Here is a 16776-nt window from a genome sequence, read left to right as displayed (position 1 = left end):
CTCAGTTACTAGTCATGTCATTGTATTATCACTACTGTAAATGTCCAGCTGGGTTTTTACTGCCACAGATTTCTCAGCAGGAGTAGAGAGAGTCCGAGCAATGAGAAAAGTTAGAGATGGGGAAGAAGGAAAGGGCAGCAGGGAAGCTGAAGCAGAGGCAAAGGGAGACCTAGCGATGCAGGGAGATAAAAGCTGCAGCAGGGAGTGAGGTGGGCGGCTTGAATACCAGCGAGAGGCAATGAATGAAGCTAATGGGAACACTGGGATTTAGGAAAAAGAAAGTCACCAGGATCAGTATCGCTGGAGGTGTGGCTGCATCTGGAGGGGGAAAGAGGGAGGTTGACTCCATCACTCCAGGAAACCCGCTTCCACCTTCTGTGTCTGATAAAGGGGAGGGAAAACCATGCTGAACAATCACACATCATTTCCGCTTGGCTTCCGGGCTGCTTGTCTGTTTGACTTTGTTTTATTTTGAGACAAGGTCTCGCTGTGTTGCCAGGTCTTGAACTCCTAGGCTCAAGTGATCTCCTGTATCAGCCTCCCAGGCAGTTGAGATTGTAGGCACCCATACTATGCCCAGCAAATAATCTTACCTGTTTTGTTACTTCTACTTCTTCCTCCTTTTCTTGAATTTTAGGCTCCTTAATCTCAATTTCATCATCATCATCATCACCAATAAAAGGTTTGTCTGGGTCAAGATAAACTTTTGTAGCTTCCTGTGCAATGTAACAGTATTATAATTGTAACTCAGATAGATAGATATAGATATATATTAGCAGTTTCATAGTAAATGAGCACTGATCCCACAATCGAGTATTCTGCTATCAATAAGAACACAAAGGAGTGGAGGGGTAAAGAGATGGCTCAGTGGCTGGCAACACAAACTACTCCTGGCACCATGTCAGGTAGTTCATCACCAGAAGGAGCTACAGCTCCAGGGAGATCTGCTGGTCCTCCAGGTACCTGCACTCATGTGCACAAACCTACACATAATAAGATAAAAAGTAAAATCTTTTAAAATAAAAAAAACCACAAACGGTGGTAAAAATGATTCCTGTCCTCACAAAGCTTACCATTTTGCAGACAGTACAGTCTCATGGATAAAGCATGGAGCAGGACATCCAATCTACACCATGTAGAGGACAGGGGGGTAGAAGGCTGGTTAAGGAGGAGGCAGCTTTTCCTTGTAATATGAAAAGGGGATAGAGGAAGGCACAGAAGCACTTAAGTGTGCACTATTAGCTCCAAGAAGAAAAGTGGTTTCATAAGACAGAACCTTTGAGACAAATGGACCAAAGACACACAACTGTAAGCCAGGACTTACCTGTCATGTCAGGAGACTTCATTATATCAGAAAGATGACAAAACATCCACAAGATGGCAAAAATTATTAATCCGATTTTCATTTTAAAACAATCATTCTCAAAATATCAAAATAGATCAGAAAAAAGGAAAAGAGAAAAATCCAAGAAGAGAATGAATACAGAGTCTGTAGCCATAGAGAGAAGGGTGATCCAGGAGACACTGAATGAGGAAGCAAACGGTTAGGGGAAAGGCACATCTTAAGTGGTGTGTGGCTGATGGCTCATGCCACTAACATGGTGGTGCCATTCACGGAGGTAATGGACAAGGATGAGGAGGCAGGTTTGGGAAATGAAGCAGGATCCTTGACGGCTGTGTGCATTCAAGGCACTACTGAGAGAGCCAAGTGGAAATCTATGGATCTGGAGTCTAGAGAGAACAATTTGGGCTAAATATTTAATAGTTGTGTGCATGTAGTTAAAGCAAGAAAAATAAATCACATTTCCACATAAACTTGTGGAGCAGTGCAAGAACTTAAGACAGAAACTAGTTACATAAAACTGTAGAGAAGAAGGAGGATCCCAAAGTAGCCTGAGAAGTCTGAGGGCCACCAGGAAAACCCCAAGAGAAAAGGGGTAATGGTATCCCATGCCTTAAAGGGGCCTATTCAAATCCCGACAAAAACTCATGTATGTGAACCATACATCAGAGTGAGGGTGCAGAATGCCAAAGGCAAAAAGAAGGTCTTAAAAGTAGCCAGAGTATAAAGATGGGTTATCTTCAAACTGGTAGCTGCATTCTCCATCATTAGCTTTGTGACAATCTCATGGAGGGAAAAGAAAGCCGTTATAGAGTTGATTGTATGCACAGATAAAATTTTGAAGAATGAAGTTGAAACAAAGATATTTCAGACAAGCAAAAACTTGGTTTGCTACCAGTAGATAGATCCTCAGTTTTTTTTTCTTTAAAAAAGAATTTTAAAGGTTAAAACAAAAGAAAAAATATCTCCATACAGAAGGGCTGAAATTTCTGAGGGAACAATAAAGATATTAAATGGTGGGTCAGTCTACTGCTTTTAATTTTTACTGGTGTTTCCATTTTCCTGTGTTTGTGTGTGTACGTGTGTGTGTGTATTTCTAACTTTTGTTTGTTGTTTTTTTTTTTTTTTTGAGACAGTGTCTCACAATACAGTTCTGACTGGCTCAGGACTCACTGTAGAACTTAGAGAGATTCACTTGGCTCCTGAGTCCTGGTATTAAAAGCAAGTATCACCAGACCCACCCTCCAACATAGTTTTTAACGGCAAATCATTAAAAACATTCCTGCTAAAATAAGAAACAAGAACAACAGGGCTGAAGAGAAAGCTCAGGGGTTTAGAACACTTGCTGCTGTTCTAGAGGACTCAAATTCAGTTCCCAGGACCCGATCAGGCAGCTCACTGTTGCCTGTAACTCCAGCTCCAGAGGCTCCATTGCCCTCCTCTGGCTTTCAAAGCTTCCTGCATGACTGTACACACATATATACATATACACATGTACATAACATATGTATACACACACAAAAAAACTCATCTTCAAAAAAAGGCTGCTAGCTATCTCTATTATTTAACATTGAATAAGAAGAATTCAACACAATTTAACCATTAAAATGCCTTTAGAAATTATCAAAATTGATAGAAAAATATAACATTATTAATATATAGATAACAAAAAGGACCAAATGATGAGAAGCTGATATAATTTAGTAAATTCACACCATATATAAGACTAAAATAAAAAGTTTATAATATATAAAATAGCAAAATAAAACATTCAGATATAAACTTATATGCAAGATGAGAAAATTATTAACATTTACAAGCATAAAAGTACACATTATACCCCATGTTCTTGGAAAGGACAATTCAACATTATAAAGTTGCCTTTCTGAGTTAATATATAAATTTAACACTATCCTATTTTTTTAAATATCATTTTTTCTAGAGCTAGATTATAGAGAAATGCTGAAAAAATAAGTGAGGAAGGCTTCGTCCTATTGGATACTAAAACATCTGTAATAGAACACTGTGGTGTAGGGCTGGAAAGATGACTCAGAAGTTAACACCAAACGCTATTTCTTTTCTTTTCTTATCAATATTTATTGAGCTCTACATTTTCCCCTGCTCTCCTCCCTGCCTCTCCCCTCCCCACTTCAACCCTCCCAAGGCCCCCGTGCTCCCAGTTTACTCAGGAGATCTTCAGACGAAACACTATTGCTCTCTCTGAGAACCGGGATCGGTTTGCATCACCCATGCTCACAACTGCCCGTAACCCCAGCTCCAGGGAACCAATGCCTCTTTTAGAATCCACTGGCTCCTGCACTCACACACACACACACACACACACACACACACACACACAAAATTTTGGAAATGAAATAAATCTTAGAAAGTAGAATTTTGTGATAATAATTCATGAATAGATAGATCAAAGAAAAATAATAGAAAATCCAGAAATAGACTTTAAATAATTTTGAACAAGATGTGGGCAACACAGAAAAGGTTTTGTTGAAAATGCATTTTTTAAGGTAATACTTAAAGTCCTACAAATGTTTACATAGAAATGTCTCCTTCCTTTTCAGACCCAGGGACATTAATATGTATGCTATCAGATCATACTTGTGAGGTATGGCTGTCATAGCAACAGAAGCTTCTTCAGAACTAATTGGAGGTAAATGCTCTTTAGTCAGAGACTGGAAGACTATGCGACTGCCGTTAAATAATCATTTGCATTGATCTGGGATCATTGGTGAGCAGGGGGTAGTTAAAAACCACAGGATTAGCCAGGTCTGATGGCTCACACCTGTAATCTCAGCACTTATGAGCCAATGAAGGAAGATTGTCACAAGTTCAAGGCAAAGGCCAACCTATCTCAAACAGTTCAAACCAATCTGTGCTACAAGTGAGCCCATCTCAAACACACACAAGAAACTGGATGAATACAATACCATGTAGAAAGGGGAGTGAGCACATCCTAAGGCCAGAGTCTCAACGCATCACATACAGGCAGAAGTCGAAACTAACACAAGGATAAAACCCAGGAACGTCTATCTTGTAAGGAAAGTTCATCAAAGGAATGAACAGTTACGAGACAAATGCTAAAGGGAAACCGGGTTAAATGGGGACTGAAGGTTCTAGAGCAGGCAATAAAGCCCCCAGTGACTCACAGTAGATTTAGAATTTTAACAGAACCCACCGTGGGCCAGGATGCGGCTCACAGGTTGCACAGCATTTGTTAGGTCCTGGCTGAGATCAGCATCATTACAAAAAGTGATTATGATTGAAGGAGAGAGAGAAAAGAGGCAAGAATCAAAGGATATACTTTATAATACAGAAGGAATGGCCGCATTTATAAAATATTTTCAGATTGGCAGATGGAACTGCTGGGAAGATGTAGAAGATACAAAGGAGAGAGGATATTCCATAGACTAAACACCCAGAAGAAGACGTAACCCTGGTGGCTGCAAGGAGGGTGAGCATAGAAGCAGATGGTCCGAGGAAGATTTAAGAATTCCCATCTGAAAGTCATCTTCCCTTGAGATGTAGATTCAAGCTGGGCATGACAGTGCACAAGACTGGCAGATCTGTGACTTTCAGGCCAGGCTGGACCACATACTGACTTTAAGGACAGCAAGAGCTATACAGACAGAGCCTGTCCTTTAAAAACGAAAATAAAAGCGAAACAAAAAAAAATGGCTCAACAGCTAAGAGGGCTTACTGCTCATGCAGAGAACCAGGTTCAGTTTTCAGCATCCATACCAGGCAGCGCACACCTGTATACAACTCCAGTTCCAGCAGATCCAAAGCCCTCGTCCAGGCTCCATAGGTGCGCGCGCGCGCGCGCGCGCGCGCACACACACACACACACACACACACACACACACACACGGGACAGAGGGGGACATAAAAACAAATCTTAAATGTATTTTAAATGCTGTCTACATAGAGGAGTCTCTTCCTTAGAAGGGAGAAGAGCTGTTGATGCTCCCGATCACAAGCAAATGCTCTTCTGGTGGAGCCTACACTGAGGATGCAGAACAGCAATTGCAGAAAGATGCTGCAGCTTACCCTCTGAGATACAGGAAGAACCTGAGTATGACCTTACTAATGACTGTTCCACCCCTTTCCTTACCAACGAACTAATGCCATCATGTGGTAAATACCTCTTCCCCAAGCAGCTGCTCTGCTTCCTCGTATGTCAGTAATCGTATTTTCCTGCCTTTGATGTCAGACAGGAGGTGCGAACAGGTGCTGATCCAGTCGTAGCATTCTCTCTGGGAAGAGACACAGCGTAATTACTGTGGGGAGAAAATGAACTATACTAGTTCACTCCTTGACTCCCACTGACCTGCGAAGCACAATTCCTCTAACTGCAGTTCCTTTTTGTTCAGTTAATTCAAAGACTTGCACAGAGGGTCTTACTACAAACACAGGCCTCCATCACATTATCTCTCACTAACAGGGTTTGTGATTTGGGTTGGAATAGGATAAAGTATGGTAAGGTCCTATAAAACCAGATGCAGAAGGATTCCTGGGTTTACTAACATTTAAATGATCTGTCCTAATAAGTTTTATGCAGTTGATCATATCAACATGATTGTTTGCTAATAACAGTAGTGTTGGGTGAGAGTTACTTCTGAGATTGAAATGATCCATCTTGCAGGGAAGCCCTCTTAACATTTGAAATAAACAACTCAAAATAGCTTCAGGAAGTCCCTGAAACCGACCTATGGTGCCCTCTTCTGGCATACAGACAGAATACTGTGCATATGATAATTAAATCTTTTAAAAAAATAAAATAAAAATAAAAAAAGTTTGGTGTAGAACTAAAATCCATCAATGTGTTTGCTATTTCAATTTGTTGTGTGACTGGCTTTTCCTCCACATTATCTCTCACTAACAGGGTTTGTGATTTGGGTTGGAAGAGGATAAAGTATGGTAAGGTATATAGGTCGGTTTCAGGGACTTCCTGAAGCTATTTTGAGTTGTTTATTTCAAACGTTAAGAGGGCTTCCCTGCAAGATGGATCATTTCAATCTCAGAAGTAACTCTCACCCAACACTACTGTTATTAGCAAACAATCATGTTGATATGATCAACTGCATAAAACTTGTCCTCCCTCCTTCCCCAAGAGGATACAAGTAGTAAAGACTGTTGAGGGTTACTATCAGACAAACCCAGTAGCAGAGACCAAACGAGCTGCCTGAGAACGGCTCCCATCAGCTGACACACCTGGAAGGGACACTCTCCAACCTGTTGACCTGTCTGTGAGTTGTACAGTGTGCTCCAGGTTCCCAGCTTGTGTGCTGTCACCCATGCTGGAGTGGGCTTTGGTGATACAGCTGTCTCTGAGTGTTTTTTTTTCCTGTAAGTAACTTCTCATTTGTATTCCTATAAGTAATCCCAATATAACTCACTGATTCACCACATTAGACACTGGTACAATCGTTACTTTGGTCTGCCATGGGCTCCCTATCTGGAGTTAGTAGACATGTTTGTGTTGTGTCTCCTTAGGAAAAGCCAGTCACACAACAAATTGAAATAGCAAACACATTGATGGATTTTAGTTCTACACCAAACTTTTTTTATTTTTATTTTATTTTTTTTAAAGATTTAATTATCATATACACAGTATTCTGTCTGTATGCCAGAAGAGTGCACCATATTTCATTACAAGTGGTTGTGAGCCACCATGTGGTTGCTGGGAGTCGAACTTAGGACCTCTGGAAGAGCAACCAGCGACCTTAACCTCTGAGCCACCTCTCCATCCCCGTATACCAAAGTTTTTTAAGTATTGTGTATATATTGGTATCAATCAAATATTTATTGAATCAGTGAGGTTTAGGTTCAATGAAAGAATCTGTCTTAATAAGTGGAAGAGTGCTCAAGAAAGACACCAGATGTCCACTTCTGGACTCTACACACACAAACACATGTGTCCACACACATAAGAACACATATACAGACATGCATATCATACACCATCTGTAACTGTAGTCCCATAGGATCCAATGCCCTCTTCTGGTATGCATATGTACATGCCGATAAAACACCCATATACATAAAATACTTAAGTAAAACATGGACTATATCAACTGTCAGTGAGGATGTGAAACAAATGGCAGTAGTATAAAATGACTTGGTCACCTTAGAAACATACAAATCCTATTCCAAGAGAAGAAAGCCAATGTCTGTTCAAAGACAGTACATTGAAGTTTTACCTATAATAATCAAAAGTTGGAAATCATTCAGGTGTCCATCAAGAGATAATAGATACTATATATATTATATCCATACAGTAAAATACTTGTGTTGTTTGGGTAGGACACATCCCCTTGAACGGCTCCTAAGTTGACTGTTTGGCCCACACTGGTAGTCCTATTGAGAGGTATACAAGAGGGTACCAACTTCATGGATAGGTTAGTCCACTGAGAATTTTTGAAGAATGGACTAACAGAAGGTGGGACGTGGTTGGAGAAGTGGGGTTTCTGTCTTTGAAGATCACATCCTTGGTCCTGAGTTCAATTCCCAGCAACTACATGATGACCCTGGCACCCTCTTCTGGAATGCAGACATGCATGCATGAAGAACACTATATATATGATAAATAAATCTTTTTCTAAAAGGAGCAAGATAAAAGCCCTTACCCTCATGTTATCCAGCTCCTGAAGGTCCTTAGCAGGGTTCTTCTGTAAGTGAGCAGCTCTAGTCAGAGCCATCGCTCGCACCATGCCTATGCAGGAACTGGGGAGAGACAGAGATGGAGATAAGCAAAGAGAGTGAGCTCACGGAAGCTCAGCCAATCATTTGGACTTGGTCTCCTCCTTCCGAGATGGCACTATGGGGAGGAAGTGAAGCTGCAGGAGGTGGGTCCATTGGAAGTGTGCCCTGGAGTGGACTGTGTTAGCCCTTTCTTTTCCCCTTTTGCTTCCTTGCTATGAGATGAGGAAGCTGTTCTCTCATGGACTCCTGCAGTGACAATGATGTGCTGCCTGGCCTCAGGCCCAAAGCATTGGGGCCAAGAAGTCACGGACTGGGGCATTTCAAACTGTAGACCAAGATAAAACCTTCCTCTTTATAAATTAATTATCTCAGGTATTCCATTACAGTAATGAGATACTGACGAACATTCCCAGCATGGCTGACTCATCACTGGTCTTTTCAGTGCTTACAATCCTGACACTGCCAACCATGATAGCTTCATGTAGTAATACAGTACTGCTTCACCAGGACAATAATTTGTCCTTGCTAAATTTCTCCCCTTTATCACCTTCCTGCCCTTCATGCCTCACCTTTGAACATTTGTGACTTGAATTGAAATAAAGAACAGATTCAATTTGACAGTGCTCCAATTGTATGAGTTACTTCCAAAACTACAAGTAAACACAAGCAGCTCTCAATTTAATCCACAGGTTATGATTTTCATGTCCCATCTTTACTTGATTTGAATCTTCTAAATCTTTTTTTTTTTTTTTGAAACGGTACCTCAGGTAGCCCAAACTAATCTTAGACTTAACTATATAGTTAGGCAGGCCTTGGATTCTTGATTCTCCTGCTTCTGTGTCCTAAATGCTGGGATTAAAGGTGTGCACCACTAAATCCACATTTTGTTGTTGTTGTCTTTGTTTTTTTTTTGTTGTTGTTGTTGTTTGGTTGAATGGTTTGGTCTTTGATTTTGTGAGACAAGGTCTCTCCATGTAGCCCTGAACAACTCTAAGGCCATTCCTGAGGCCTCTCAGACTTAGTGTTTCCCCCTCCCCTGGAAACCTAACAACTACACATGCATGTACTGGAATGTTGGGGTATTCCATCTTCCTGTGTCCTTGTGGATGTTCTCTAGATAGAACTCAGTTATTGGAATTGGGGCAAGATAACCCTTAGATGTTGACTCAGTTCCTGATGTGTTGACTCAGTCCCTGAAATAGGGTCACAATGACCCACATATGTTTCCCCTTACCCCGCCTGATCTGGCAACTGCTCTCCCACCCTGGCTCAGTTCAGTAGCCCTTTGAATAAGCCAATCATAATAGTTGAAAAATAATCCCCAGGTTCCCGGACCCCCTTTATTTCCCCTTCTATTTCTATAAAAATAGCCTGTTACAGCTATTCAGGGTCCTTCTCCTCTCAAGGCTGAAGGGCCCTGTCATGGCAGTAAATAAAAATCCTCATGCACTTACTTCAACTGTGGTGTGAGAGTGGTCTCTTGGGGCAACTCCTCCTCGGTGATTGGACTTCAGGGTCCAACAGCCCCTAGCTGTCCTAGAGCTCACTATTAGACCAAAGATCTGCCTGGCTCTGCCTCCTAAGTACTGGGATTAAAGGCATGAGCCATCACACCCAGCTCAGGTTTTTGCCTTTTTGTTTGTTTTTGCTTTTCAGTTTTATAAAAGATAATTGATTAGTATTTAGTGAAACACAAAAGTTATGTATTCAATTTTTCATGGAATTGGAAATATCTTGTTTTATTCTGCTTTCTCTCTATATATGGTGTGTGTGTGTGTGTGTGTGTGTGTGTGTGTGTGTGTGTGAAGGGGGAGGGAAAAAGGGGGAACAGAGAGGAAGAGAGAGTCTTGCTAAACTTGGAGCTTACTGTTTTGCTAGACTAGACTGGCCAGCAGGTTTCGGGAATCTGTCTATCTCCGCTTCTCCCAGGCCCAGCACTATGGACAGATAATGCTTGTCTTTTATGTGGGTGCTGGTGATAGGCCCCAGGTTCTCATGCTTACATGGCAAGCACTTTGCCCACTAAGCCATCTTCCAAGCCCCAAGACTACAAGCGTCTTAAATGTTTCCCAGGACATAAGGTGAAAGATATATCTTATTTATACATGTAAGCCAGTCCCTTTTAAAAACTGACACTTGGGTCTGCATAGCACACTTCCTATCCTCCTTTTTCCAGTTCTGTTTCCAAAAGAATCCTTCACTGCCACTGGGCACAGTGTTGAAGCAAGATGGAAACCTGAACTAGAATTTCCTTCCTTTTCTGAGACAGGATTTCATTACATAGCCAGACTAGCCTTGACTCACAACCCTCCTGCCTCAGTCTAGTATTTCCTTCAAGGCCTTAACATCCACCTCTTGTTCCTGCACTGTTTGTTTACCTGCCATGCATTAACCTTCAAGTAGACAGCAATGCAGAAAACATCAGGTGTCACCTGTATAAGTAGGCAGTGTAGCGTGCCAAACGCTTGGCCAGTGAAATTGCATTTAACTCCAATTTTGCGACTCCTACTTCACGTTCCTCTTTGGTCTCTAGATCCTCTTCCTCCAGCTTTGGGAGAGTGTCTTGGTCAGAAAAGTCAGGAAGCATTACGGTCAGCAAATTTACCATCCACTGGATCATAGCTATATGCAATTCATCCATCTGTTAAAATGATTACAATCCAAATAGCCATTTTAAAACACAAAAGCTACATCACATTTAATTTAAACATTAAAGTTAATAAACGAGAAGGGCTAGGGAAGATGACTCAGCCTTTACAGCACTTCAAATAAATGCTGGATGGGCATGCCTCCAAGCTTGTAATCCCATATCTGGAAAACAGAGACAGGGGATTCCCCAGAGCAAGTGGGCTAGCAAGACTAGCCATATAGATCTGCTCTAAATTTTGTTGAGAGACCTTGCCTCAATAATAAGGTAGAAGAGTCACTGAGAAAGATATTTGGCATCAATCTCAGGACTTCACACATATACTCACATTCACCTGCACATACATATGCATGAAACACACATATACACTCACATACACATGAAAAGAAGACAAAAATGAAGAATGGTCTTACCTATGTCCAATTTTCAGAAAATCATAATTACTTAGCTACTGTAATCTTATTTTTTCACTATCTTGTTGCTGTGGGACAATGGTCTGTAGCCTGTCAATTGTATTTTAATAATCAGTAGCCAGGCAGGTAGTATAGGAGGGACAACCAGACAGGAAGTAGAGGAGGGAATGAGAACAGGAGAATTCTTGGAAGAGGCAAGCTTGGTCAGCTGTCCTGATCCAGCCACAGAACAAGCAAGATGTGACTATCTCGCCAAAAAAGGTACCAAGCCACATGGCTAACAAAGGCAAGTATAATGGGCTAATATAAGTTGTAAGAATAATAAGAAGCCTGAGCTAGTGGGCCAATCAGTTTATAACTAATGTAGACCTCTGTGTGATTTCTTTGAGACTTAATGATTGCAGGAACTGGGAAAGACAGGGGAAAAACAAAAAACAAAACAAAAAACTCAGACAACAAATGTCACCCAACATGGGACAACTGCATCCACATAAAGCCTGGGAAAGCTTGGGAAGTAATTTTAGACAGAAAAGAATAGAGTTAAATGTGGCTTCTTAATAGAAGCATTTTTTAAGTGGGCTTTGTTTGCTAGAGGCAAATGTGTCCCATTTAAGAGATGCTTTCTGACTCAGCTTTAGCTGCAAAGCCTTGTAGCTCTTTTAAGAGGTTCTGCCACAAAACACTTAAATGATTTTGATGAAAAGCTGACTGAATGTTTTTTGGTTTTCAGCTGTAGCACAAAAAAAAAGCTGTGCCATTTTAAAATGCCTGCTTTCTTGGCTGTCCTGCCAGTGCAAACTCTGACTCTTTCAGGCAAAAGGTTCAGCTACAGAGCATTTGAGTGTGTTTTATAAGCACACTGCTGCAGCTTGTTTGCTGGCAGGGAACTTGAAACACCATAGAGTTGTGCAATAAACATGGCTCCAGCCGGTACCTCTGCCATGAAGCTGGAATCTCAGAAAGCTAAGGATTGGGCTGGATCCAGCCATCAAAGCCATGGTTTTAATCCTCTCTGTATTGCTTAGCAAATTAAAGACTCACATGGTCAGAAAAAGAGAGAGATATAGTAAAGATAGATTCAAAGACAAAGAAAACCTCTAAATGGTTTACAGTATGTTTAAAAAATATATATAGGCTTTTTTTTTAAAAAAAAAAAAAGGATAAAGTCCTTAAAAGAAAAAAGAAAACAAGACAGTAGTTGGGTGTGGTGGCATACACCTTTAATCCCAACACTTGGGAGGCAGAGGTAGACAGACTTCTGTGAATTCAAGGTATGGTGGCATACACCTTTAATCCCAGCACTTGGGAGGCAGAGGTAGGTGAATCTCTGTGAGTTCAAGGACAGCCTGGTCTATAGAGGGAGTTCCAGGACAGCCAAAGATACACAGAGAACCTGTCTCAAAAAGTAAAAGTAAAGATAAAAGAAATAGAGGTTAAAATAAAGCCACGTAAATATAAAAAATACACAGAAAGTCTGGATACTGTATGTTATGCTGTCTTTGAAATGTTTGAATGCTAAGGAAGGAGCAACAGCTGTTAAAAGATATTTGCTTATAAATGCTGCTTAATTAATCCAAGATAGGTATTTTAAGAATACCTTGACTTCAAAATTGAAGTCAAAAGATATGTTACTGGGTGCTGGAGAAATGGCTCAGAGGTTAAGAGCACGGACTGCTCTTCTAGAGGTCCTGAGTTCAATACCCAGCAACCACATGGTGACTCACAGCCATCTGTAATGAGATCTTCTGGTCAGCAAGCATACAAACAGAATACTATATACATAATAAATAAATAAATCTTTTTAAAAAAGATATGTTAATTTGGAAAAGAGGTTTTGCTTGTGTTTCCACAGAAAATGAGAAGCTATGGATTTATTCTGAGTTTAAAAAAATCAAGTTTGAGCAAGGAAGACCACCTGAGAAATCTCCAGTAGGAACAGATGGCCCAGATGTCTGAGTTCTACATTCAGAACAGATTCAAGATGCTGCCTGAGATTATCAAGCCTCACAGGATAATCCGGTCAAGACTTAATCATAATTCTAAATATTTTTAGGTCCCCATAAGATTATCAGTGCCCCAACCAGTAGGAAGTAGCCTAGAAAACTATGCCCACATTTCCCAAAAATGGACTATGGATATTTTCCTTTGTTTATCATGTTGGTTACAAGTTGTTATGGCTAATGGTCAGGAGAAAAGCCAAACAAAGGATATTAGATTCAGAGTTGTTTTTTTTTTTAAAAAAAAAAAAAAGAAGAAGAAGAAGAAGAAGAAGTGGTGTGGGACAATGGTCTGTAGCCTGTCAATTGTATTTTAATAAAATGCTGATTAGTCAGTAACCAGTCAGGTAGTATAGGTGGGACAACCAGACAGGAAGTAGAGGAGGGGAATGAGAACAGGAGAATTCTTGGAAGAGGCAAGCTTGGTCAGCTGTCCTGATCCAGCCACAGAACAAGCAAGATGTGACTATCTCGCCAAAAAAGGTACCAAGCCACATGGCTAACAAAGACAAGTATAATGGGCTAATATAAGTTGTAAGAGTAATAAGAAGCCTGAGCTAGTGGGCCAGTTTATATCTAATATAGACTTCTGTGTGATTTCTTTGGGACTTAAGGATTGCAGGAACTGGGCAGGACAGAAAAACCTCGGACAACATCTTGTGTTAAATTGGTTTTTGCTTCTTCTGCTTGGCCAAGGATGTTGTCACTAAAGTTCAAGTTGCCAAAGTGCCCAAAGCACTCTAGTGTGCTACAAATACCTCACAAGGACCCCCACAGGATCCTTAATGGATGGGACTAATGCTCAGGATGTCTGCTATATGTAGCATGAACTCGCCAACCCACAGGATGTATAATGGATGGAAATAGTGGTTGGGATATCTGCTATATGTAGCATGAACTTGGCAGCCCATTTTCCTCATCAGACACATATATCACTTTTGATGACATTGTTTCTTTTCAAAGTTTGTTGTTGATGGTTGTGTGGAAAGTCAGAGGTCCTTGTGCTCACACATAAGCACTAGGGGAACCTAGACTGTTAGTACACAGGGCTGTTTCTGAAATGGGAGGAATTCAAGACCTGCTATCCACCCAGAAAGCTGGGAACAGACATGCATTCTAGCCTGATGATCTTTGCACTATTTGTGTGACCAGATACCACACTGGACCCTTCCCCAGACCCTCATCATAAGCTTGTTTATTTCAGTTCATCTATAGAACCTATCTTTATGGAGGGTGCCACAACACTTTACAAAGAGTTTGATAGTCACACCCAACTTTTATTTAGCTTACTTTGTTCTTTAAAGAGATTTATGTATATTTTATTGGTACACAGGACCAAGTTAATTATCACCAGAAAAGTTTTCATCAGCTTGTGCTGTGTTGAAATATGCCTAAAACAATCAGTCAGGATTAGATTCCTGAGGTTTGAACCAATACTGGCTACTTAGCTTTATTGAACCCGACTGTCTTCTTGCTTCCTGCAGATCTTTACTTTGTTAGCTGTGGAGATCGCAGAGCCTCCAGCAGTGATGCCCCCTCTGGGTTAAGCACATGCATCATGTTAGGGAATCATTTTAATCAAACAAAAACAAAGGGGACAGGGAAGATGGCACAACAGTTAAGAGTATGTGCTGTTCACACAGAGAATCTAAATTCAGTTCCTAGCACCCATGTCAGGTGACTGACAATCTCCTATGACTCTACCAGCACCCACAAACCTATGCAGAGAGATAGAGAGAGACAGAGAGACAGAGATATAAAACAAAATAAACCTTTTGTGGGGGTTGAAACAGGGTTTCACTATGTAGCCCTGGTCATCCTGGAACTCTCAATATAGAACAGGATGACCTTGAACTCACAGACATTAACCTGCCTCTGCTTTCCAAGTGCTGGGATTAAAGGCATGCACTACTACCACCCAGCTAGAATGAATCTTTTAAAATGAAAGGTATTTTGCTTACAAAATATGCATACTATTTTTTCTAAAATATTACTTGTTAGAACAGTAAGTGTTTAAAAAAGTGTGTAAATCTACCTACTTAGTATTCTTAATTGTCAGGTGTTTCTTTTGGCTTCCGAATTTGGCAATACTGAGTTGCAAAGATGATGTGTGATGTCCTTCTACATGTGTTGCTTTCATTGGTTATGAATAAAGCTGCTGTGGCCTATGACAAGGCAGAATATAGCTGGGCTGAAAGAGATAAAGAGAGAGAGTAGGCAGAGTCAGAGAGATGCCATGTAGCTGCCAAAGGAGACAGACACCAGATCCTTACCAGAAAGCCACAGCCTTGTGCCGAAACACAGATTAATAGAAATGGGTTAATTTAAGATGTAAGAGTTAGTTAATAAGAATCCTGAGCTAATAGGCCAAGCAGTGTTGTAATTAATAGAGTTTCTGAGTGATTATTTGGGTCTGGGCAGCTGAGAAACAAATGAGCAGTCTCCACTTACAAGGCCCCACCATCTGGGGAATGGATCCACATAAGACCTAAAAAAGCTTAAGAAAAAAGAGAGAGAGAGACAGAGCCAGACAGTGGTGGCACATGCCTTTAATCCCAGCACTCAGGAGGCAGAGGCAGATAGATCTCTGTGAGTTTGAGGCCAGCCTGGCCTACAAGAGCTAGTTTCAGGACAGGTACTAAAGCTACACAGAGAAACCCTGTCTCAAAAGCAAAAACAACAACAACAACAAAGAAAACAACAACAACCAAAGAAACAAAAAAAGAAAGAAAGAAAAAGAAAAAAAGAGGGCTTCTAGAACCACAAAAATGGGAGTCAATTGCAGTTTCTTGGTAGTCATATTTTTCAGATAGACTCTGTTTGCTGATAGTGAACAGAGGCATGGCTGCTTTAAGAGAAGGCTTCCTGACTCAACATTAGCAGCAAAAACTGTATGACTTCTTTAAGAAACAGCTTCATGGTTCATGATGGAGCACAAATTCTGGCTCTTTCAGGAGGCCCTGCTCTTAAATGGGGTTTGTGAGCTGCATGCTACTAGTTGCTTAATAGTGATATAGACCTGCTGCATCTCTGGATCTGGAGCTGGTGCTTTAAGAATGCCTTGCAGAAGTGAACATACCTCTACCATGGTGGACAGGATAGAGCCAACAGGCAGGACCCAGAGTTGGTCCTAGCCATGCCTATTTAACATTTAAAAAAAAAGTGCTCCTGGTCAAAAAATGATTACAGATATGCAATAAAGACAGATTCAGATGGAAAAAGACCTCTAAATGGGTCACAGTGTTGTATAAATGTACATGGGCTTATGAAAGAGAAGAAAGAATACAGAAAGACATAGATTAAAGGGGTAAGATAATTAAATATTGAAAAGTAATAGAGTTAAAAATAAGGCACATAAAGATGGAATATACACAGAGAGTCTGAATTATATATATATATATATATATATATATTATTGTATTTTCTTTGAAATATTTTGACTATGAATGAGCTAAGTACAGAGAGACATTTCATTGTACAGGCTGCTAAGCTAAACCAACATACATATTTTAAAGGTATCTTGACTTCAAAATCTGAGTCTAAGGATATATTGCTTTGGAAAAGAGATTCTGCTTTTGTTTCCACAGAGGATGGGAACCTGTGGATTCCTTCCAGGCTAAGGTGGTTTGATGTAACAAGTTCCCCCAAAAGGTCTCT

The 16776-nt window shown here is 40.6% G+C and overlaps 1 protein-coding gene across 1 annotated transcript in view; it reads right to left on the bottom strand.

Moving 5' to 3' along the window:
- Axdnd1 (axonemal dynein light chain domain containing 1) overlaps nt 1-16776 on the bottom strand; it is a 78367-nt gene that overhangs the window by 8925 nt on the left and 52666 nt on the right. Inside the window, exons 18-21 of the mRNA XM_041662452.1 lie at nt 10495-10703; nt 7987-8083; nt 5503-5613; nt 594-716 (exon numbers count right to left, since the gene is read on the bottom strand). Coding sequence (XP_041518386.1) covers nt 594-716; nt 5503-5613; nt 7987-8083; nt 10495-10703 — 540 coding nt within the window. The remainder of the gene's footprint in view (nt 1-593; nt 717-5502; nt 5614-7986; nt 8084-10494; nt 10704-16776) is intronic.

The sequence above is a fragment of the Microtus oregoni genome, unplaced genomic scaffold (assembly GCF_018167655.1).
Source record: "Microtus oregoni isolate MIOR12 unplaced genomic scaffold, Mior012 000013F_ref0000133, whole genome shotgun sequence".
Lineage (NCBI taxonomy): Eukaryota > Metazoa > Chordata > Mammalia > Rodentia > Cricetidae > Microtus > Microtus oregoni.
The sequence above is the reverse complement of the archived record's forward strand: the minus strand, read 5'-3'. Positions and strand labels throughout refer to the sequence as shown.